The 26,184-nt window shown below is 34.8% G+C and overlaps 1 protein-coding gene across 5 annotated transcripts in view; it reads right to left on the minus strand.

Moving 5' to 3' along the window:
* The window catches only part of ATP11B (ATPase phospholipid transporting 11B (putative)), a 118,087-nt gene that overhangs the window by 53,413 nt on the left and 38,490 nt on the right, over nucleotides 1–26,184 (minus strand). For all 5 annotated transcript variants that reach the window (XM_041731511.1, XM_041731510.1, XM_041731508.1 and 2 more), the window contains exons 6-14: nucleotides 26,020–26,148; nucleotides 24,948–25,051; nucleotides 21,290–21,337; nucleotides 19,241–19,305; nucleotides 16,369–16,450; nucleotides 8,882–9,032; nucleotides 7,580–7,777; nucleotides 1,277–1,516; nucleotides 537–712 (exon numbers count right to left, since the gene is read on the minus strand). In XM_041731511.1, the coding sequence (XP_041587445.1) occupies nucleotides 537–712; nucleotides 1,277–1,516; nucleotides 7,580–7,777; nucleotides 8,882–9,032; nucleotides 16,369–16,450; nucleotides 19,241–19,305; nucleotides 21,290–21,337; nucleotides 24,948–25,051; nucleotides 26,020–26,148 (1,193 nt within the window). The remainder of the gene's footprint in view (nucleotides 1–536; nucleotides 713–1,276; nucleotides 1,517–7,579; nucleotides 7,778–8,881; nucleotides 9,033–16,368; nucleotides 16,451–19,240; nucleotides 19,306–21,289; nucleotides 21,338–24,947; nucleotides 25,052–26,019; nucleotides 26,149–26,184) is intronic.

A 26,184-nucleotide genomic window follows, 5' to 3' on the forward strand; every position in this document is an offset into this window, starting at 1 on the left:
AAAACTTATTTATGATAGACATAAAAAGAGAGAGAAAGAGAGGCACAGACAGACAGAGAGAGAGAGGCAGAGACATAGGCAGACGGAGAAGCAGGCTCCATGCCAGGAGCCCGACGTGGTACTCAATCCTGGGACTCCAGGATCAGGCCCTGGGCCAAAGGCAGGCGCCAAACCGCTGAGCCACCCAGGGATCCCCATTATTATTTTTAAAAAGATTTATTTATTTGAGAGAGAGAGAAAGTGAGAGATCATCAGCAGAGGGGAAAGGGTAGAGGGAGAGGGAGAAGCAGACTCCCCACAGAGCTGGGAGCCTGATATGGAACTCAATCCCAAGACCCTGAGATCATGACTTGAGCTGAAGGAAGATGCTTAACCTTCTGAGCCACCCAGGTGCCCTCTCATTTTACAATTTAAAGTGCACTTCTACCTTTATGTGTTCATGAATTTTGTATGACAATTTAAAATAATTTTCTAGTACTTGCACATTTTTATTTAAAAGGTGTTTTTCTGAAGAATTGGAATTTAGATCAAACTACCTTGCAGCAGCTTCCACTAGAGCCTTTTCATCTGGAGAAGATGCATAGTACTCCAACTGGGAGGGTACAAAGTTGGACTGCCAAGGACCATCACCAATGCCATCAGTCTGAACATTGCTAATCTGGACAGTGTGACAGAGACTGACTGCTTTAAAGAAGAGATTGTGTTCCTTAATCTGTAGAAAGATAATATTCTCAATAAAAATACCCAAGTAACAGAAAACTGTAAGCAGAATTCTAAAAAAAAAGTCAATAAATACTCAATAATTTGGTTATCTTAGATCTACAACAGGAGTGCTACAATCTTGAACTAAGAGCTGGTTGCTTCTGACTCCAAAGACTAAAACGTCACATTTGCTTATGACTCTTCAAAATAAAAGTATCTTTTTAAGAAACAGACGAGTTGCAAATAAAGATGAAAACTCTTTTGTGGAAAAATGAGGTCTAAAAAAGTATTAAATATATTTAAGCTCTACTTCTTAGCAAAGTCATCTTCTTTATTTCAGGGCAGTAAGGGTTCTCCACTGAGTCTCATTTAAATACTTAGAGAAGTAAGGTATTAATTTGCAAGTTAAAATGGGTTGTTACTATAACGTCTCAGTGCTGAATCAAAGGATATTCATTCCAAATACATATTCCTTGACCCACTGACAATTAAACTTTTTCTGCTACAATCCAACAACTACCAAAGAGAATTATTTCAAATGAAATTCCAATTTATTAACTTAAAAGTTGCTTACGAGTTCAGTTTCATTTTCAGGACTGGTTCTAAAAGAACTGGTTGTAAGATGGGATAAGTTGTTAAGATGGGATAAACTGTTGAGATAAGATAAGCTTCCTTCTGAAGAGTCTGGTGTTGGTCCTTCAGATACAAGTCTACCATTGATTTCTTGGTATTTTATGCCATTAATTGAACATTCCCGAAACTGCATCTCATTTTCTGTCAGTGTACCAGTTTTATCTGTAAACACATACTCCACCTAGAGATGGAAGAGAAAAGAAAACAAACTTTTGTGTTTATGGTTAAACAAAAAACCTTGTCTTCCTCTCCTAAAGTTAAATTACCTATTAACATTAGTATACTAATACTGAGATTTTTACAATCTAAGCACAAATAAAGATACACAGAAACAAAACAGGGTAAGATAAAATATTTCAAATCTATGTAAACTTTGAAGTTTGTAGCATTTTTAGGTACATGTTCATCTTTAGAGTTGACTGATAATGTAGGATTAATACTTCTTTTCCCTCTCCCGGGTAAGGAGTTTTGAAGTAGTAAAACTAAGAATGACCTTTGAGCAAGGGTGGAAGGGATGTTTAATAACCTAGAATGTGAAAGGGTATGTGGCCTAGAAGAAATGGTACAGAACTGGGAACAGGAACACAAAGTCATAGCAACACAATAAGTCAGAGATGGAAGGTTGTCTAAAGTATTAGATAGATGGAGGAAATTGAAACCAAGGGTAGGACTCGATTCCAGGACCCTGGGATTACAACCTGAAACAAAGGCAGATGCTCAACTACTGAGCCACCCAGGTGTCCCCGAATGAAAATGTTTTAAAAAGTAAATAAGATAAATAATTTTATTACTCTTTGAGACTAATTCTAGAAAATTAACCCAAAAGAAAGTAGGTCCAAAAAGAGAAGGATGAAATAGTCAAATCTTGATACAACTAGGAATAAAGTAAGGATTTGATTAATGCAATAATGATTTGAAAAAGTTGTCATTTAAAAAGGGAGCAACGCATCACAAAGAAAAACAACTATAGACCAGTATCCCTTATGAAAATAAACACAAACCAAATGTAGAAACATTTAAAAAAGATATACAACATAAATATGTAGGGTTTATCTCTGAAATGCAAGACTGGTTCAACATAAATCAATGAAACTCACCACAATAATAAATTGGTACTTATTCTTTTTCTTTTTTTTTTTTTAATTTTCTTTTTATTGTTTATTTATGATAGTCACAGAGAGAGAGAGAGAGAGGCAGAGACATAGGCAGAGGGAGAAGCAGGCTCCATGCACCGGGAGCCCGATGTGGAATTCGATCCCGGGTCTCCAGGATCGCGCCCTGGGCCAAAGGCAGGCGCCGAACCGCTGCGCCACCCAGGGATCCCCACTTATTCTTTTTCTGTCATTAAAATGATCACCTTGACAAATGCAAGAAAAGCATTTAACAAAATCCAATACTATTTCATGATAAAAACATTCAACAAATTAGGGACAGAAGGCTATTTCTTCAACCTGATAAACGTATCTACAAAATGCCATAATTAGCATCCTATTTAATGAAGAAAGACTGAATGCTGTCCCCTAAATTAAGTTCAAGAATAAAGCAAAGATGTCTCTTCTTGCCACTTTTATTCAACATTGTACTGAAGGTTCTAGCCTGGGTAATCAGGCAACAAAAAAGAAAAGGTATTCAGATTGGAAAATAGGTAAGCCATTTGTAGATGACATGACCTTGTATATAAAAAATCCTAAGGAATTCACTAAAACACTACCAAAACTAATAAATGAGTTCAGCAAGACTGCAGAATAAAAAGATCAACATAAAAAAAGGAGACAGAGTTAAAGCCAGAAAAAAATTGTGTGAGCCAAGAAATAAAATGAGCAAATACAAAGTTCATTTTCTTATAAATAGTAAAGACAAATACAACACCTGAGATGTAGGAATTCTGCTAAGTAAAGTAATAATAATAAAAGCTAATAATTGTACAGCTATCACTATATTGCCAGTACTGCTAACTATTCTAACTTATTTAATCCTCTCAACAACTTCATGAGGTAGGTACTATTATTATGTAAATTTTAGAGAAACAGAAACAAAGGAAGAGTTAGGTTAAATAACTCAGTCATAGAGTTAGCAAATGGTGAAATCAGAAATAAAAGATAAAATATTTTATCTTTGCTATATGATATTAAAGATTGCCCACTATCTACAGTAGACGCTGTATTATCAAGATGGATATGGAGATATGCCACTTACCTAACAAGTTAATAAAAAACTTTTAGGTCAGGAAGAATAATAAGGTCCACAAAATTATGATATAAAATATATCAGTAATTAAACAGATATACTCCAAAGATGATTAGCATAGACACAGACTAGCAGTCATGGAGGGCTCTACAATTTAGATGATACAGATGAATAAAAGAAATTAACTGATTTGGGATCCCTGGGTGGCGCAGTGGTTTGGCGCCTGCCTTTGGCCCAGGGCGCGATCCTGGAGACCCGGGATCGAATCCCACATCAGGCTCCTGGTGCATGGAGCCTGCTTCTCCCTCTGCCTGTGTCTCTGCTTCTCTCTCTCTATGTCTATCATGAATAAATAAATAAAAAAAAAAAAAAAGAAATTAACTGATTTTTAAAAATATATATAAAATCAAGAAGTTTTTACTTTGTGATAGAGTGGGCACTGCACACCATCATAAGAGCACTTTCTTTGATATGGAAATGAAAGGACATAGAATATGACATAAAGTAGATTTCATTGGTATAAAATAGATAAAGAAATAGAGGCAATAAACATACTATGAAATACTTTGAGGCATAAAAGTAAAAAGAGAACTTAGATGAATTAGAAATTTAAAGAAGTTATCACTTAAAGCTTCTTAAAGATAAAGCAAGTAGGGATATGCATAAACAGTGTGAGATTCCAGAAAAACAATATTCTAACATGAAGGAAAGAGGAAGAGGAGAAAATTGGGATAGAAAAGGTCAAAGCAAAGAAGAAAATGGGAAAAAAGTGTGTTCAAAGAAGCAGTAAAAACAGGTTGTGTTTTTAGGTCTTAAATATGTGATACATAAAGAAATGTGACACGAATAATAAGTAGCATAAATTACTAAAGCTTCTTAAATGCTAAAAATAAATGGATTAGCTTCTGGTTAAAAATGGTAGGTTGAGCAAATACAATTACCTCTGTTCCTCTTGAAACTTTACTAAAATAAGAGTACAGGAATAAAATAAGAACAAAAATAATGGTAGATGAGACAATATGAGAAGGGAGATATAAAAAGTTTGGAAGATGGAAAGGAAATGAATGAGAGGTAAGTGACTTAACAAAACTTAGAACAGGAAACCTAAGCAATGGGGGGAACCCTTTCCCCAAAACTCGCAGGAAGTAGATGTACTACCGAATGTGAAAGTATGGGATGAGGCTGAAAATGGAGGTACCAGGAACAGTTTGAAACCTGAAATCTCCTCGTAACTTGCAAACAAACCTGAGACTGCCCTTCATCTATAGGGGACTGAGCCAGGGAGAGTCTGAACCCCATAGAAAGCTGAAAACAGGTGTGAGACAGCTGAAAACAGGAGCGCGACATGCTAAAAACAGGGAGTCTACTGGATGGCTCTGTTAACAATCACAAGCAGCCGGAAGACTAACTGCAGTAATTACTTTTTGGGGAAACAGAGAAAAGACCAGTACTGACACTAGGGAATATGTCAAAAACAGCTGGGCTGCTAGGCTTTTCTAGGGAAAACTTTTAAACTTGTAAAGAAAACTAAAGATTAGCATTCATTTGAGGATCATCCCTGAAAAGAAAGGTAGAGTCTAAAACAAATTACAGTCAGTTCTGCTATAATACTGTCTTGAAAACATGAATCTATAATAATGTGACTGATCTATTAGGAGACAATTTGAGCATAATGTGGACTTTACATTTGGTTATGCACAACTTTGTCTGTGATAAACACCAGCAAACTGCATACAACGAACATGTGAAATGTACACATCTCACAGCCACCTTAGGTTGCCTGGGTGTTTTAAGCCATACCCATCTACTTCTATTTTCAGATAACCTTCCTTTCAATACTTCACAATGACACACAAGTTGTAACATGTCTCTGATGGTAACTTCCACAATTAACCTTCTGGTCCTTTCAAGACAAAATGCTACATATAGTATTTATATATTTTTTAAAAAAGATTTTTATTTACTTATTTATTTATGATAGACATAGAAACAGAGAGAGAGGGGCAGAGACACAGGCGGAAGGAGAAGCAGGCTCCATGCAGGGAGCCTGACACCGGACTCAATCCCGGGACTCCAGGATCATGACCTGGGCCAAAGGCAGGCGCTAAACCGCTAAGCTACTCAGGGATCCCCGTATTTATGTTTTTAAAGATTTATTTATTTAGAGAGAGTGCATGCGCTCATATGAGAGAGTGCAAGTGTGCATGTGTGAACGGGGTAGGTAGGTCAGAGAGAGAGGGAGAGAGAGAATCCTCAAGCTGACTTACCACCAGCGTGGAGCCCAACTCTGAGCCTGATCCCTGGACCCTGAGATCATGACTGAAGGCAAAATCAAGAGTTGGGTGCCCCACTGATGAGCCACTCGTGCCCCAGTATTTATGTATTTCTTAACAATTTATTTAAAATGTGTTACTGACAAAATTTTTGTTGTCCTCCTAATCCCATTAGTCTTGTGTTTTTTACTAAGTAATTTTAGACAGCAGAGTAATTTTTAGGAATGCTTTGTGATATTGCACCAGAACTAACTATTGAAAAGGGAACTAGGAGCAAACAGAAAATGCAGGGAGCAGAAGACTTTAAATAACAATCATTAATATCCTTAGAGAGTTAAAAGGATAAATTATATTCAAGAAAGAAGACTATTCAGATATACTGGAATATTAGAAATTAAAAATAACAGAAATAAAAGAAACCAAAAGATAGATGGAAAGATAAAGTTGACAAAGTCTCCCAGAATTATAAAAACAAACAAGTAAATGAAACTTTAAAGAATCAAGATAAATGGTCTGATATCCAAATATAAATTTAAAAGAAAGACAGGTTATCAAAGAAGTAATAAAAGAAAAATTCCTAGACTTGAAGTACATTTATTTCTAGACTGAAAGGGCTCAGACAGCTCACTGTCCAATGAAACAAACAAACAAAGACTCACACCATGGTATATCATCATGAAATTTCAGAATTATCACATAAAGAGAAGATCCTAAATACTTCCAGAAATAAGATAGTTGACCACACACAAAGAACTGGGAATCAGAATGGGACCGATTTCTCAATAGCAACATTGGAAGCTGGAAAAAAATTGAAGAAATGCTTTTAAAATTTGGAGGAAGAATAATTTCCAAACTGGGATGCATTCTACAGCTAAATTATTAATCAAATACAAAAAAAGGAATAAAGAAAAAAAAGGGGGAATAAAGATATTTTTAGATATGCAAAGTCTCCAATTATTTTCATCTCACACATCCCTTTCCAGGAAATTATTAGAAGATATGTCCAATCAAAATGAGAGAAAAAGCCACAGGTGAGCTGGCGCAGGATCCTGGAGATCCAAAACAGGAGAGAGGTAAACAAATTTCTAGGGTGATGGTAAAGGGAGGTCATTGGATGACAGCTGAGAAGCAGGCCCAGATATAAGTCCATACTAAGCAGAACGATAAAAGTCTCCAAAAAAAGAAAGAGATAAAGAAAAAGGAAATCCTAGATTACCTGTTGTGTTTGAATATGTAGAGATGTGTTTCATATATTCATCAGAAACTTATTTGTGGTATACAGAAATTAAGCAAATGAAAAAACAGAGCAATTAACTCTAGAGAAAATACATCAAAAAGAAAATGTAATTATAGTATCGTACAGCACACTTAAGGAACTAGAAATTAGTGAGCAATACTAACAGAGTCAAAATAATGTCAATAAATAAATATGTATTAAATCTCTAATTGTGATATAAAAATGCTAGGGAGCAAGTGGGGAGGCAAAGTGAGTATGTATCTGGTAAATACATAAAACAGTAGCATAAGATTATATCTTTAAATTCCATAATAAAAGTCTAAAATTTAAAAATCAAGAAAGAATAATATATAGTGCTAAATAATGGAAGAAATGATTTCAGGTTTAAAAACAGGAAACAAGAGTTAGGCATAGAGCAAAGTAGAGCTATTTTTTGGTAAAAGCCTCATAATACTTTTCTTTGTACATAATGTTAGTCTTTGTACATGTATTGTTTCAATGAAAATAATATATTAGAAAAAACACAATAAAAGGATTTCTATTTTACCTGTCCAAGCTCTTCATTCAGATCAGAAGTATTGACTTGAGCTTTCTGGCCTGATTCTTCATGATACAGATCAAGATCCCAGCCAATAAAAAATGATCCAAGAAATTTCTGCATTTCAACTGTTACATATAATGAAATTGGAATGATGAAATTGTAGAGTACCAAAAAAGCAAGGAAGTCTGAAATGAATCTCAGAATCTAGGGAGAAAAATGATTGTTTGATAAGAGAAAACCTATTGAGAATTTTCTTATTATTACTGAAGAAAATTATCAGAAAGTTTCATGTCTAAACAGATCATCAGCTATATTCTGAAGAAGTCTCATGAGCTGAAGTTCATTTATTCAATTGTATTTTTAATACATTTCTTTTATTGTTCATTAAAATCTTGAACATAGTAAAAAGAAAAGGTTAAACTCAAACTACTTGTTACTTTTCAGAAGCTATCAAAAGCCTGGTGTGACTGAAAACAACCTTTAGCAAAATTATAACTGTAATCCCTGGAGTATACTTACCATTCCACTTCCACCCTTCAAAATCACAGATAAATAAAAATTGACTGCAATTTAAAAAAATTATTTAAGAATTGCTAGACCAGAACTGCTGGAAATTAAAACTCTTACTTATAGGTTATGTAGTAATAGCCTACTTCAATAGCATAGCAGTATCACATTTTAACATGCATTCTGTGAAAGGTAAAATACCTAATTATGAATGATATGGAAAATATATTCTGTGATCTGCCTTGTGGTTTCTTGAGATGCACATCAGTCTTCCAATATTTGTATTTTAATCTAATGTGAAATCTGGAATATTACTAATATTGCAGGTTAAATTTTCTTGGTAGTCCATATTTATTCAGTTTAAAACTTTCTATGACATATTTTGTGTTATTACTTCATACCATCAATAGGCTGACAGTAAGACTCCTTCCTTGAATTATTTGGACAGAATTGAAAATCAACTTACTCTTTCATTCCCTTACAATGTACAGTAAGTAAGTGGAGTAAAAAACTGAATTTGTAGTATTGAAGGGAAATGCCATTATAGATGATTTAAAATTTTGTGATCTCTTGTAACTATTCAAGTCATGCCATAGGTAATACAATTGCTTATGCCCTAAAATGCAAAAAGCATTTTATAAACATGCTGGTCACTTTTCACTTACAGTATCTTTTTGTTACTTTCAGTAATGGTGTTAGGAGATCAGAGTGGTCACTCCTATCAGAAGTCACTACCAAACCAGTAGCTGTGCCAAAGAATAAAGTTTCCTTTACAGCAGAGTCAAGAACACCATAAAATACCTTACTACTATTTCTTTGATGTTCTGTTTTTTGGTTATACCAAGGTTCATCCCATTTTTCTTCAGCTTCCCATGTATATTTCAAGATAGTACTGATGATGGCTTCCGAAATGAGGATTATTAGATAAATTATCAAAAATGTATTCATTGACCTGAAAGAGAAAAAAATAATATAAAACATGTCAATTATGTGTTGCTATATTCATCTGCTTGGAAGTTTTATGCTGGTATTAAATAAGATATAAAAATATTTAAGACATCACAGTAGCTATTTAAAGGAAACAGTCTTCATATTTTAAGAAATGACCATTCAATAGAACCTATTTGCCAACAATAAAATAACCAATACATAAGATTATATGCCTATTTGGATCAGTTGTATTACTGTTCAAAATGTTTACAGTAAATGACAGCTTTGGCCAGTTATTCTCACCATAAGTAATTATTCTAAGATTATTATTATTATTATTATTTACATTTTCAGGGTCTATATAATTTTAAGTGTAAATATAACTAACATTTGTGTAGGATTAAGATTTTATAAAACTTTGTCACATCCTCTAACTTGTCTAATTTTTGTAAAACCTCTGTAAGGAAATCACATCCTTTTTAATGATGAAGATCAAAGCCCAAAAATCTTTCTATAAATTTACAAAAAATCACACAAGTCAAGAATTAACTTTGGAATCCCTGTTCTTTTCACCAGGCAAGCTTGGTATTAAAATATTTCACTAGGCAAGCTTAACATTACATCTCTGATTTTTTCATCAGCACTTTAGAATTTTCAGCATACAGATTCTGTATACATTTTGTTAGGTATACAACTAGTTATTTCCTTTTTTGAGAATGATTGCAAATGGTATTGTTTCTAATTTCAGTTTCTGTCATTGGTGTTTTTCTTTTTTTTTAAAGATTTATTTTAGAGAACAAGAGCGAGTGGTGAGAGCAGGGAGAGGGAGAGAATCCTCAAGCAGACTCCCTGCTGAGCACAGAGCCTGAAATAGGGCTTGATCCCAGAACTCTGAGATCTGAAGTCAAGAGTCAGATATCTGTTCAACTGACTGAGCCACCCAGGTGCCCCTGGTGTTTCTTTTCTAATGTATTTGTTCTGACAGTTAATCTTCTGTGTCCACTTGACTGAGCTAAGCAATGCCCAGATAGCTGGTAAAATATTATTTTTGGGTGTGTCTGTGAGGATGTTTCTGAAAGAGATTAGTATTTGATTCAATAGACTTAGCAGACTTAGTAGAGAGATAGGCCTCACCAATGTAGGTGGGTATCACTACTGAGAACCTGAATGAAATAAAAAAGGTAACGGATAGTTTTTCTCTCTTTTCTTGAGCTATCAGACAAAGCTCCAGTTTTTTTTAAACAGTGGCCAGCTACCCAGTTCTCAGGCCTTTGGATGCTGACTGCATTATACGATCAGCTTTCCAAGTTCACCTTGCAGATGGCAGACTGTGGGACTTCACAGCCTCCACAACCACATGAGCCAACTCTTATAGTAAATCTCCTCCTATATATACCCATATATATATTCTACTGGTCTGTTTCTCTGGAGGACCATAACTAATACAAGTGCTATAAATTTCCTTTTCAGCACTGCTTTAGCTTCATCCTATAAAATTTGATGCTGTACCCCAATGTTTATAGCAGCAACGTCCACAACAGCCAAACTGTGGAAGGAGCCTTGGTGTCCATTGAAAGATGAAAGGATAAAGAAGATGTGGTCTATGTAAACAATGGAATATTATTCAGCCATTAGAAACAACAAATACCCACCATTTGCTTCGACATGGATGGAACTGGAGGGTATTATGCTGAGTGAAATAAGTCAATCAGAGAAGGACAAACATTATATGGTCTCATTCATTTGGGGAATATAAAAAATAGTGAAAGGGAATAAAGGGGAAAGGAGAGACAATGAGTGAAAATATCAGTGAGGGGGACAAAACATGAGAGACACCTAACTCTGGGAAATGAACAAGGGGTAGTGGAGAAGGAGGTGGGCGGGGTGTTGGGGTGACTGGGTGATGGGCACTGAGGGGGGCACTTGACGGGATGAGCACTGGGTGTTATACTGTATGTTGGCAAATTGAACTCCAATAAAAAAAAAAGAAACAAAAAAAATCTGATGCTGTATTTTTTTTAAAAGATGTTATTTATTTGAGAGTAAGCACACGCACACATGTGTGAGAGTGTAAGCAGGAGGAGGAGGAGTAGAGGGCGAGGTAGAAGCAGGCTCTACACTGAGCAGTGAACCTGATGCAGGGCTCCATCTCAGGACTCTGGAATCATGATCTGAGCCGAAGGTAGAGACTTAACCAACTGAGCCTCCCAGGTGCCCCTGATACTGTATTTTCATTAAGTTCTGGATATTTTAAAAAATGTTCTTTGATATTTCCTCTTTGATCCGTTGATTATTTAGAATTAAGAGTTCCAGTTGCTCCATGTCCTTGCCAATACTTGGAACTTTTAGAGTTTTTAATTTTTGCCATTCCACTAAGTGTATGTATGTATGTATCTCTTTGTAGTTTTAATTTGTAACTCTCTCAAGACTAATGATGTTGTATACTTTTTTGTATGTTTGCCATTTGTATATTTTCTTTGTGAAAATTTCTCTGCTCCGGTCTTATATACATTTTTTCTCCATTGCATTGTTTTTCTTTTTATTACAGACATATGAGCTTTTCAACATATCATTATATATTCTGGGTACAAGTTGTCAGATACGTTTTATGGATATAGTCTCTCAGTCTGTGGCTTTCTTACTCATTTTGTTAACTGTGTAGTGTAAGAAGTTTTTAATTTTGAGGAAGTACAGTTAACCAGTTTTTTCTTTTGTGGTTATTAGTTTTGTGTCCCAAGAAATATTTACCTATCCCCAGGTTGTGAAGATATCTTCATAAGTTTTCTTCTAAAAGTTTTCTAGTTTTAGCCTTTACAACTAGTTAGGTATATGACCCATCTTCAAAAACTTTTTGGTATATGATATGAGGTAGGAATTAAGGTTTATTATTTTTTCCCCACATGGATATCCAATTGTTGTTGCATCATTTATTGAAAAGACTATAATTTTCTTCTTTGAATATACTTAACGCTCAATTGACAATATATAAATGGGTCTATTTCTCAACTCTATTTTATTCCACTGAGACCTGTATATATATATATATTTTTTTACTTTATATATTAAAGTCTTAAAGTCAGATAATATAAATTCTCCAGCTTTCTTAAGCAACTGTTCTCTTTAAGCATTCTGTATGTGCATTTTGGCTACAATATTTCAGTATGCATTTTTATTTATTTGAGAGGGAGAGAGAGAGTACAAGCAGGAGGGGCAGGGAATGAGGGAGAGAAAATACCAAGGACACTATGGGCCAAGTGCAGAGCCCAAGGCAGGACTCAATCCCATGACCCTAAGACCATGACTCAAGCTGAAATCAAGAGTCAGATGTCTAAACCGACTGAGCCACCCAGGCTCTTCCAATATGCATTTTGGAATCATCTTGTCAATTACTACAAAAAAGCTTTCATTATTGAAAGAACTACACATCAACTGAGAGCTTAACAGTACTGACCCTGCCAACCTCTTAATGTGATTTCTCCATTAAATAAGCAACTCTCACCATGTTTTGTAGATTTGGCCTTGCTAAAACTCACTTACTAGCCCTAATAGTTTATTGCTGAATGCATACAACTGCCACGTGAAAAATCATATGTCCTCTGGTAAGCATCATTTTACTTCTTACTTTCTAGTATTTATGTATTTCTTTGTGGTACTGAAAAAAGCTTCTAGGATAACATTTAAAAGAAGTGGTGAAAATGCATATTTTGGACATGAGTCTTTTACAAAATATATGCTTGTAAATATTTTTCCTAGTCTGTGGCTTGTCTTTTCATTTTTTTTTTTAGCAGTGTCCTTTGAAATAAAGAAGTTTTATTTATTTTTTAAGTTACACATAGTGCTGTATTAGCTTCAGGTGTGAAGTTTTTAATTTTTAAAAAAGATTTTATTTATTTGACAGAAAGGGAACACAAGCAGGGGTAGCAGCTAAGGGACAGGGAGAAGCAGGCTCCCTACTGGGCAGGGAGCCTGATGTAGGGCTCAATTCCAGGACCCTAAGATCAAGACCCAAGCTGAAAGCACACGCTTAACCAACTGAGCCACCCAGGTGCCCTGTAAAGTTTTTAATTTTGATGAAGTTTCATTTATCAAGTTTTGGTTTTGTTTTTGATTCCTCTTTTGTATGTTTCACATCTAAGAAACTGTTCTTTAACCAGGTCACAAATATTTTCTCCCATGTTTTATAGATTAAGTTCTTATGTTTAGGTTTTACATTTGAGTTAGTTTTTTGTTTTAAGATTTATTTATTTATTTGAGATTAAGAGAGAGAAAGAGAGAGCAGTGACAGAGGGAGAAAGAGTCTCAAGTGGGCTCTGCACTCAGCACACAGGGCTTGATCTCACAATCCTGAAATCACTACCTGAGCCAAAACCAAGAGTGGGACATTTAACCCACTGTGACACCCAGGTGCCCTGAGTTAATTTTTGCATATGGTGGGAGATACGGTTAAAGCTTGGGTTCTGGACATATGGATGTCCAATTGTTTCAACACACAGTGCTGGAAGACCATCCTTTTGTGCAGATTTATTATTTTTTTATAATAAATTAAATCTCTTTGATGGATAATGGGGCTATCTAGACTTTGTTTCATCCTGTGTCAATTTTTGTTCATTTTATTTTCAAAGAATTTATCCATTTCATCTAAGTTGGAAAATGTAGTTATATAAAGTTGTTCATAAAATTTCTTTATCTGGGGACAAAAGTGACCACAGAAGGTAAGATCTGTACTGATATCGTCTTTCATCCCTGATGTTGGTAATTTTGTAGCTTTCTCTTTCCTACCACTTCTTTTTCCCCTTAATTCCTTAATCCAGCTAGAGATTTGTCAATTTTGTTAATATTTACAAAGAACCAAGCTTTGCTTTTGTTAATTTTGTCTATTATTTGTTTTCTGTTCTATTGGTTTTAGCTCACATCTTTAATATTTATTCCTTTCTTCTTTGATTGGGTCTAATTGCTCCTTTCTCTAGGTTCCTAAGGTAGGAACTTAGATGATTGATTATAAGCTTTTCTTCTTTTCTTATATAAACATTTATAGCTAGAAATTTCTCTTCAATTTAGGCTTTGCCTTGAGTCCACAAACTTTGATTTGTTGGATTTAACTGCCACTCTGTTTTTTCTCAATTCTATTATTATTTTTTAAATTTATTTTTAAATATTTTTATTCTGCCCCTTTTGCTTTCTCTTCTTCTGGACTCAATTAGACTTATGTTAGATAGCTTAATATTGTCTCACATGGCTCTGAAACTCTGTTCATTTTTCTTCTATCATTTTTCTTCCTATTCTTCCAACTAAATAATTTCTATTACTTTTTAAAATTCACCAATAATTTCTTCTGCTTTCCTCCATATAGTGTTGGGCCTATCTAATGGGACTTACATTTCAGTAATTATATTTTCAACTCAAGAATATCCACCGAATTCTTTTTTATAGTTCCATTCCCCTCCCCACCCCCGCCAAGTTTTTATTGAAATTCTAGTTAGTTAACATACAGTGCAACACTAGCTTCAGGTGTAGAATTTAGTGACTCATTACCCACCTACAACACCCAGTGCTCACCACAAGTGCCCTCCTAATCTTTATCACCTATTTAACCTACCCCTCACCCCCTCCCCTCTGGTAACCATTAGTTTGTTCTCTATAGATTTAAAGTCTGTTTCTTGGTTTGCCTCTCCCTGTTGCCACCGTGTTCATTTGTTTTGCTTCTTAAATTCCGCATATGAGGGGCAGCCCACGTGGCTCAGCGGTTTAGCGCTGCCTTCAGCTCGGGGCGTGATCCTGGAGACCCGGGATCGAGTCCCACGTCGGGCTCCCTGCGTGCAGCCTGCTTCTTCCTCTGCCTGTGTCTCTGCCTCTCTCTCTCTCTCTCTCATGAATAAATAAATAAAATCTTAAAAAAAAAAAATTCCACATGAGTGAAATCATATGGTATTTGTCTTTCTCTTATTTCACTTAGCATCATACTCTCTAGCTCCATCCACATTGTTGCAAATGGCAAGATTTCATTCTTTTTTATGGCTGAGTAATATTCCATTGTGTATATATACCACTTCTTTTTTATTTACTCATCAGTCGATGGACACCTGGGCTCTTCCCATAATTTGGCTTACTGTTGATAATGCTGCTATTAAACACCGGAGTGTATGTATCCCTTCAAACTGCCATTTTTTAATCCTTTGGGTAAATACCTAATAGTGTAATTACTGGATCATAGGACAGTTCTATTTTTAACTTTTTGAGGAACCTCCATACTGTTTTCTATAGTTTCCATTTTTTTGCTGATATTTTACATGTGTATTTACATCTTCCTTTAGACCCCTGAAAATACTTAAAATATCTGCTCTAAAGATCTTGCCTGCTAACTGCAAGATACGGAACATTATGGAGACAGTTTCTAATGAATACTTTTTCTCTTAAATACATGCTACATTTTCTTTACATGTCTACTTACTTTTTATTACATTATTGGATTTTATAAATAATTGGTTACTTTTTCTCTTAAATACATGCTACATTTTCTTTACATGTCTACTTACTTTTTATTACATTATTGGATTTTATAAATAATTGGTTGTATAGACTCTGTACTCTTTTACGTTCCTCAGAGAGTACAGATTTTCATTCTAGCAGGAAGATAACTTGGCTAGACTCAAATATCAAACTGTCTCCACTGCAACAGGCAACAGCAAAATTATCTGCTCTGTTTTTTCAGCTTCCTGGTACTGTTCTTCTGCCAAGCCTACTGGGGGTCTCCTCTGCACATGCACAGTTCTAACAGTCAGCCAACGATTTGGGCATAATTCATATGCAGGTTTTGGAGTTCATTCCCTTCTGTGGCTCCCTCTTACCTGGTTTTCCTCTGTCTAGCCTGTTCTTCCAGCTTTAAACTTGTCCTCTAACACCTCTAAATCTTGTAACGCTCAGGTTCTCTGATGCCCTATGTAGCACATGAATTGGGGAATGCCTTCAGGCAAAAATCTGCATTCTTAAATCTTTCCCCTTGTTGCTGCCTTTCAGGAGTAGGCTGCCATTTTCTTCTGTTTTGTGTCACTCTCGTGTATTTTCAAAGACTTGTTTATGTAAAAAAAAAAAAAAAAAAATCTGTCCAGATTTTATAATTTCTTTCTGCAGGAGGGTTTTAGTTCGATCAAGTGATTCCATTAAATCCAACAGTATTTATTTTAAAGTAATAATTTAGCACCTACTATATGCCAAACATTGTGCAAAATGCTACATGCATACATCCCTATCTTCAAAGATACCATCTTTTGTTGACTAACATATATTTTTACATACATACTTTATACATATATAAACAATGCACATATTCATGAGTAAATAAATGAAAATAGTTTTCTTACTTTTCTACTGCAGATCGTTTCTGTGACTTGCTCTTGTAATTTAATGCCATCTTAGTTTCCATTCCCGTGTAGATAGCAACTCCTGCAAAACAAAACAGTCTTTTAAAATAATCCTCTGGCATATTTCAAAAGGCAGATTTCCTCACTAGCATGAAAGGAAATGTACTGTTTGGTTATTTTTACAATTTGCCTTTAAGTCTTTTAGGATGTTTTAAAAGGTCTTCCAAGTCCAATTTTGGGGAACTCCAGTCACTCAACCTGCTGGATGGGGAAGGCATTAAGGTTCTGTTTCTGAGTTATAATTACTATATCTGAATGAAAGAGATATTATTAGAGTTGAAAGTGATGGAGGAAAAGGATTTGGAAAGGCAAAGATAGCAGGGAAGGCCATTAAAGATAGAGCAAACACTGTTAACAATGACAGAAATGGAAAAGCACTTTGAACAATGGAATGCGGTCAGAGTTTGAAAGGCTCTAAATGCCAAAATCTGGGGTTGAGACATAGTTTTCTACCGCTGGAGAGATAAAATGGAAACCTGTTAGAATAAATGAAGTAAACATAAGGAAAGTGCTATTTTAAACATGAGTACCTATGTGAATGACTGAGATGAGCAAGAATGACAGTAATAACAGTCTAAAATTGGGGAGTGAATGAAATTAGGTAAGACCAGATTTATAAAAAACTTTGGAGTCTGACCTTAGTTTGAGTCCTACCTCTGCCACTTAATTAGTTCTGTATCCTCGGGCAAGTTATTTAATCTAAGTCTCATTTTTCCCATCTTTAAATAGGAAAAAATACCTCAGAATTGTGGTATTTGTATGACAAAATAGCAAAATGTCTAGAAACAGAGAGATGACTGATCAATAAATATTCACATCCATCCTTAGTGAAATTTGAGAAGTAGTGTAGGATTCATGATGCTCTTTCTAAAAATTTGTCCTGGAATTTTCACTAGTATTCTTTAGAGGCAGGGATTATAACTCAGATAACAAGAACCACTGAAACTACAGAAATGTGAGAAATCAGCCAGAATGATATGCCAGAGAGAGATGGTGCTGAGGCAGACTACAGTAGAACCCAGCTAAAGGCATTCAAAAATATACATTTTATTTTAAGAATGTGAAAGGTGTTCCTGCTAGAGACATGTATTAAAATATAGCATTACATGAGAGGGTCTAAAACCTCTGGAAGTATTCTCTGGCTTTGGCATTCAGGACATGACTATGGTTTTCTTTTTTTTAACTACAATATACATAACATACAGTTTACCATTTTAGTCATCTTAAAGTGTACAATCTGGTGACAGTACAATTGCAATGTTGTACAACCCTCACTAACTTGAGAACATTTTCATCACCCTAAAGAAAACCCTGTACCCATTAAGCAATCATTTCCCATTCTTGTCCACTCCCCAGCCCTGTGAACCACAAATCTACTGGTCTCTATGAATTTGCCTATTCTAGGTATTTCAAGTAAATGGAATCATACAATATGTAGTTTTTTGTGTCTGGCTTCTTTCATTCAGCATGTTTTCAATGTTTATCCATGTTATAGCATGCAACAGCACTTTATTTTTTATGGGTCAATAATATTTCTTTATCCACTTTGTGTATCCATTCATTAGTTGATGGATATTTGGGCGGTTCCTACCCTTTGGCTAGAACAGTGCTGCTATGAACACCTTGTACAAGTCTTTGTTTGAACACTTACTTTCCAATTCTTTTGGGTATATATCTAGGAATAAAACTGCTGGATCATTATGTAGAACTGCTAGGTCATAAAACAATTCTAGGTTTAACTTTTTAAGGAACTGCCACACTATTGTTCACAGTGGTTGTGACATTTTATACTCCCACCAGCATTGTATAAGGGTTCCAAGTTCTCTACAACCTTATCAACACTTGCTATTTTTTTTTAAAGGATATGCATTTCTTTATCACAGAGCTTCATACTGAGAGATAACATACAGCACAGTTAATCCGAAAGAAGAAAATGAAGAAGAGAACCTGAAAAGCTTAAATGTTCAGTGAATAACACAGGCTGGGCAGTATATGAAAGGCCATTCTAAAATGGGAGGATCTGGCTGACAGCTAAAGGTTATCAAGACTTTACAATTTGCTTAGATTTAACTCTGAACGTGTGAATTAATTTAGATCTTCATCACTTGCATACCATTTATTCATCTTTTTGATCCAGTCAGTATAAATTCCAATCATATCTGCCATATAGTCTCTATGAATTTGCCTATTCTAGGCAATGAATGGATGGTTGAATGAATAGATGAAAGAATGAGTCAGTGGTTTTATTAATCCAATCTATGAATAATCATAATGGAATTATATAGGTGGTTTATTGAATCATGTTGCCAGATTATATGGTTCTTAACCACCATTAAAAGTACTGCCAAAATTAGCTTCTTAGCAGTGTTTCACAAGTATCCACAGACAGAAAGGCAAGGTTCTAGTCTATAGGGATTCTAGTAATTAGGGATTAACAACTAAAAAACACAACACAGAATTTTAGTAACACAAATCTTTGTAAGAAAATTATTATAGACAATATTTGACTAAGTAAATTTTCCAACGAAAAGACCATAAATGCTATGTTTTAAAAAATACTTTATAGAGGGGCACTTGGGTGGCTCAGTCAGTTGAATGTCCAACTCTTGGTTTCAGCTCAGGTCATGATCTCCGGGTTGTGATATCAAGCCCTGTATCAGGCTCTGTGTGGGGCATGGAGCCTGTTGAAGATTCTCTCTCCCCCTCTCCCTCCACCCACCCACCCCAACTCACATGCACTCTCTCTCTCTAAAGAAAAAATATATAAAGCATAACGTGAATCTATAATTAAAAATTTTAAATATATACAAACCAAAAATTTCTTTTGTATTTTTTAACCTGGCTCCACGAAGCAAGAGACTCTCTGGCCCCAGAGGTCTAGAGGGGGGGGAAAAAAAAAGCACTGAATATATTGAAAATTCAATTAAATTCTAACATGGCATTTTCAGTAGAAAATCCCTGAGCTACAGTTTTAACACTGCTTCCATAAAAAAGTGAAATCTCAGGTACTGTAAAGCTGTTTAGGTCAATTATGATGTTAGTGATCCTAATAACAAATACCTGCTTTAGTATTTCAGTCACTTTAATATCAGTGGTTCAGAAATAAGATTACACCTATAAATAAATTCACAAAGCCATCAGTTTCAATATTTTTAAACATAAAACACAATAAAAGATTTACCAAGGATTTAAAAATATTTAACATGATGAAACTTAAAAATTTTGAGCACAATTAAAGTTTTTAAATGGAAAATACAGAATTAAAATGCAATGTAAACATGAATTGTAGTATGATTTGTATATAAATACATCAATTCTGGATAATTAAAATTACACTAGATAATAAAACATAATGTAATGAGTTAGTACTTCCTCTATGCAAGATTGACATAACAACTTGACTACTTGCATTGCACATCCTTGGAGTACAGATCTTCTTGCTGTTTGAATTTCTCTCCATAAAGGAGATATAAAATGAGAAGGAATAACGAGAAAGGAAATTGTATTTTCTTAGTGATAGCAAAATGATAAGACTCTGTTATGGATAAGTAAAAAAGCCCTAATTTTGTTGATATTCCTTATGTTTTTCTGAAGCATATATATACAGTTACCCAAATCAAACAGAATCTGAACCAAATCTGAAGATGTCTGCAAATCCAAATACTCTAAAAAATCCAATGAACCAAGGAGGATCAGGTATTTGGGACATTGTTAACAAGTATGGTTTTATTAGAAAGTCATATTTAGAGCACACTCCGTGGATAACATAGTTCTTTTTCACATGGTGTTGGTTCCAACGATGAACAGAAAAACTTTGAGCTCACATTGATATATAAAATTGGGATATAATGACAGAAAGCTTCAAATTAAAAGAATTCATCAGTTCACTCAGGTTGCTTTAGCAAAGAATATGGCTAATCTTTTTAACCATTTTAGAGGCTAGGTAACATAACTGATCTTTTGCTTTACTAGCCACAACATCTTAACAAAATTCAGATTATGTATCCACATATATATCCCACTATGTCAGTCTAGAAATCAAAATAACATCTAGTCATAGTTACTCAGGAAGAGGTCCTACACCTACAAAGACTTTGTTGAAGAGTTTATTGAATGTATTCCTATGTTAATGTTTATTAAAAATGTAAATTGGCTGAAGTAATGTATTTTAGGTAGCTTGTTTTGGTAACTTCATTTAAAAAAATGCTCAACTCTTCATGTTAGTGATTTATTTTATGCAGCCAATACTAACTGAACACATCTCCAGAAAATTGGTGAAATTTAATTGGATTGGAAGTTCAAGGGCTAATTCCAAGATTTATTCTCAATATGGCTTTGTGGTCATGAGTAACAATGTAATCTCATACCAGCACATTTCTGAAACTCAAAGCCTTTTGGGCAGGAGTCAGAAATTAACCTGAATATTAAGGGCAAACACACTACAACAACCAACTAAACAAAATACCAATCAAAACAGTAAATAATAGGTTCTAGATTGGCCACTAATTATGATATTTATATCTGTCACACATTACATAAAACATTTTTTGTATTCTAGACTTTAAGTGTGGTGGGTTTAAATGTGTACACACTTGAATAAGAATGGCTGTTCCCTTTTATATTACCTAATACTACCAGAGTAAGAAATACAAGTACACATATAATCTTACTATTTTGACATCATTTCATGGGATTTTTTTTTTTTTGTCCTTACTCACTTAGAAGATGAAATGTTAAATGTTTTTAAATTAACCCTTTCCCATGATATGCTGCTTACCTAATCTCCCTTTAACTTGACTTTAGTCCCTCTCCAATACAATTTTCATATAATAGTAACTGGATAACGCAAATTTATTCTTACCTTACAATCTCTTCCATTTGTTGAGTTATTATCATTCGTCCCATGAATCTATCAAAGAATTCACCATGTTACCAAAAAAACAAAAACAAAAAAACAAAAAAAAACACCCAATAATATTTACTTAGGACATCAGTTGGTGAAAATTTTTTGATAGTTTTGGCACTATTCTTATACATGAAACAAAACTGACCTTTTGTATTTGGAATGGTCCATTTTTTTGTTAGAAATTATATAAGTAAATACTTATCAGTCATTAAGCTTTAAAAAACTGATATTCTTGCCATCTCCACTCTAATTATGAATGAGGTAATAAATGAAAAACTGTTTTCAAAATGGCAATGAAACTGTCATATATTATCAGTTTGGTCATCACATGCATATATTATTTAGCCAACAATGAATGCTTATATATTTCATCCTAGTTTATTAGGTCTCCTGACTAGAATCTTTCATTCACTCATTAATTGACTCATGCACACATTCATAAATATTCACTGAACAACAACCATGTGTGAGTTAAGTGGTGAGAATAAAGTAAAAAGCAGAAACCTGTCAGTGAACTCGAAAGCTTCTTTAATTTTTGGTTGCCTGAAATTTAAAGTAAGTGGACTGTTATCATAATAGAGTTTCACAGCCCAGCCTTTCAGTTCCAACTTCTACAACCAGAACAGCTTCATAGCACACAGTCAATTCAAGCGTGCAATCACTTTCTTCAATAGTGAAGTGAATTCCATAGTGAAGCAAAGTATAGACAGAACTTACATGTTAATCGTTTCACTAAGCAAAGAAAAAAGCATTCCTTTCTAAATGCTCCTACTATCCCATTTCCAGGTCATAGATGCTTGTAGACTTTGGTTTCATTGTTTCTTGCTAATCTCCTACCTCTACTTCCTTCAGCTCCCTTTATCAGGGAACAGCGCTGAAGGATTTTTTTTTTATTCTCTCCACTTAATGGAATTTCAGATAGTCCTGATTCCAGCCTCGACTTTGGATTTAGATTCAAACAACCAATTTAGTTACTATTTCCCTGAGTATCTTTTGGAGATGATGTCCAATTTCCCTGAACTAAATTCCAACAAGAGACCTATTTGCTTTCATCTGTCTTATTACCCTTCATTCTAACATCGCCCTCTCTATTTATGCCAGTTCCATACTGGATTAACTTATCTTGCACTTCCCTGGCCATTTCTCCAAATTCACACTTTAAATGGATTCAAAGTGGAAATGGTTTCATTATTCTCTTTTCTGATTATAAAGACTACCTACACTGAAACACACACATTTTATAAAATGATTCAGACAGTTTTTTTTTTTTTTAATTTTTTTTTTTAAAATTTATTTATGATAGTCACAGAGAGAGAGAGAGAGAGGCAGAGACACAGGCGGAGGGAGAAGCAGGCTCCATGCACCGGGAGCCCGACGTGGGATTCGATCCCGGGTCTCCAGGATCGCGCCCTGGGCCAAAGGCACGCGCCAAACCGCTGCGCCACCCAGGGATCCCGATTCAGACAGTTTTAAAAGACATCAAGAGGGAAATAAGAATCACTGCTAATTCAACTACTCAAATATAAACATTGTTAATACTTTGGATTTATCTTTTCCAGACTTTTTTCATGTATATATCTTAAAAACAAAATGGAATCATGCCATTAAGACTATTGGTAACATTTTCCCTCACTTAACATGTCCTGTCAAAAACATAGATCTACATCATTATTTTTAATGGCCACATACAGCGCTGCATTTTGGGGTTACCCCACAATTTATTAATTCACTGCCAATGGAAGTGTAGGTTTTTCAACCTTACAGATAGTCTAAACAATGTGGCCCTGAACAACTTTGTGTATATATCTTTTCATATTTTCATTAGGATGCATTCCTAGGAGAATTTCATTACTTCCTTAGAGGAAATTCCTAGAAGTGCAGGTGCTGATCAGAGTTTTAAAAATTAAGGGGTGGGAAAGTAGAACTAAAGGAGCAAAGGAGCTCATCCCCCTCCCAACTCACCTCTGACAACCACCAATTTGTTCTTGGATTCTAAAAATCTGGTTTTGTTTGCATGTTTTGTTATATTCTACATGTAAGTAAAATCATATGGTAGTTGTCTTTCTCTGGCATATTTCGTTTGGCATAATGCCTCTAGAGGTCCATCTATGTTGTTGCAAACGGAAAGATCTCATTCTCTGTATGGCAGAGTGATATTCTACCCCCAATTCTTTATCCATTCATCTACCAGTAGATGCTTGGATTGCTTCCACATCTTGGCTATTGTAAACAAAGCTGCCATAAGCTTAGGGGTGCATATATTTTTCAAATCTGTGTTTTCATTTCTTTAAATATTCAGGATTGGAATTACTAGATCATATAATATTTCTATTTTCAATTTTTTGAGGAATTACCATATAGTTTTCCACAGTAGTTGCACCAAGTACATTCTACCAACAGTGCACTAAGGGGATCCCTTCACTTTATATCCTTGCCAACATTTGTTATGTCTTACTTTTTTGATACCAGCCATTTGGCCTGGTGTGAGGTGATACCTCATTGTGGTTTTGATTTGCATTTCCCTCATAATTAGTGAGGTTGAGCATTTTTTTCATGTGTCTGTTGGCCATCTGTATGTCTTCTTTGGAAAAATGTCTATTCAGGTCCTCTACCCATTTTGTTTTTCTTTAAATATTTATTTATTTGAAAGAGAGAGAGAGAGAACGCATGCACACACTCAAGTGGAGGGAGGAGCAGAGGGAGAGAGAGAGAGAATATCAAGTAGATGATCCTGCCACCTCACCCCACCCCAGGCAAGTAAGGAGCCACACATAGGGCTTCATCCCACAACCCATGAGATCATGACTTGAGCTGAAATCATGAGTCACATGCTCAACTGATTGAGCCACCCAGGTGCCCCTCCTCTACCTGTTTTCTTTTTTTTTTTTTTTTTTAACATATACAGGTCTTTTTTTTTTTTTTTTTAGATTTTATTTATTTATTCATAGAGACACAGAGAGAGAGAGAGAGGCAGAGACACAGGCAGAGGGAGAAGCAGGCTCCATGCAGGGAGCCGGACGTGGGACTCGATCCTGCGTCTCCAGGATCACACCTCAGGCTGCAGGCGGCGCTAAACCGCTGCGCCACGGGGGCTGCCCTCTACCTGTTTTCAATTGAAATTTTTTTTTGGTGTTGAGATGAATTAAATTCTTTATATATTTGATATTAACCATTTACAGGGCATATCATTTACAAATATCTTCTCCCATTCACTAGGCTCCCTTTTTGTTTTGTTGATGGTTTCTTTTGTTGTGCAAAAGTTCTTTATTTGGTGTAGTCCCAACAGTTTATTTTTGCTTTTGTTTCCCATGCTTAAGGAGACATATCTATAAATACACTGATAGATATGATGTCCAGGAGATTACTGTTTATATTTTCTTTTAGGAATTTTATGGTTTCAGGTCTCACATTTAGGTCTTTAATCCATTTTGTGTTTATTTTTGTGTGTGGTGTAAGAGTGATCCCATCCTAAACATTTTTTGCTCATGGCAATAAAAATTAGTCCAATGTTTCTGTAATGTGTCAAAGGCCAAATAGATTAATTTTAATCCAACAATTCTACTTCTGCAGCTCTGTCTTTTTTTAGGAAATAATCCAGTACTATATACCCTACCTATACAAGTCTGCTTCTGGTTGCTGGCATTCTATCACAGCTACGAGGGTGTCCAAACTGGCAACTGTTTGTAATACTGCTGTTTCTGGAACTGCCACGTGTGTCTGGGAAAATTTAAAAAAAGAAAAAAAAAAAAAAAGGATTACATTGCAGTTTCAGGATCCAAATGGGACCTTAGATAACATCTATTTCAAATCTCTTTTCAGATTAAATCATTGTACATTGTACTTGTACTTGTACATTGTACTTGAGATCACTTAGCTAGATAGCAGAGAAGAAAGAAGATTGGTAAATACAAAATAGCAAAAGGAGATACTATGATTACCTGTCTATATGGGCTATTTGCATATAAAAAAAGTTACAGGATTACATTGTTACAGTTACATTGCAGTTTCAGGATCCAAATGGGACCTTAGATAACATCTATTTCAAATCTCTTTTCAGATTAAATCATTGTACATTGTACTTGTACATTGTACTTGAGATCACTTAGCTGTACTTGAGATCACTTAGCTGTAACATTGTTACAGTTACATTGCAGTTTCAGGATCCAAATGGGACCTTAGATAACATCTATTTCAAATCTCTTTTCAGATTAAATCATTGTACATTGTACTTGTACATTGTACTTGACATCACTTAGCTAGATAGCAGAGAAGAAAGAAGATTGGTAAATACAAAATAGCAAAAGGACATACTATGATTACCTGTCTATATGGGCTATTTGCATATAAAAAAGTTTATTATAAAGCTATTTAATAGGAAAAATATTAATTCTCACTTTCATATTCTGAAAACTCAGAACAATTTAAAGGTGTCTCTTATCCAAAAAAGCACCAAAATATTAAAGGATTTTTCCTAAAAACACCTTCCATTTTTCTTTAGCTTGATTAAATCACATGAGGCTACACTTGAAATAAATACATAACATTATTTCTTTTAAAAAGTTTGTAATTTTTAAAAGTTTTAGTGATTTAACAAATTTCTTCCTTCGCTGATCAAAGGAAAATGTCACTACAACCCCAAAACATTTGCTCACCCAGAGCAACATTATACATATGCATGTACAAACCTTCAAGTTAGTTTCTCCATCCAAACTAGCAGTCGTAACGTGACAAGAACCATCAAGTCGATCTGAGGACAGAAGCACCAAATCTGCAGGGAAAATTTCATCTTTGGCTATTCGAACAATATCACCCACCTATGAGGAATTATGGGGGAAAAGCAAATATACAGA

Source organism: Vulpes lagopus, chromosome 17 (assembly GCF_018345385.1).
Source record: "Vulpes lagopus strain Blue_001 chromosome 17, ASM1834538v1, whole genome shotgun sequence".
In the NCBI taxonomy this organism is placed as follows: Eukaryota; Metazoa; Chordata; class Mammalia; order Carnivora; family Canidae; genus Vulpes; species Vulpes lagopus.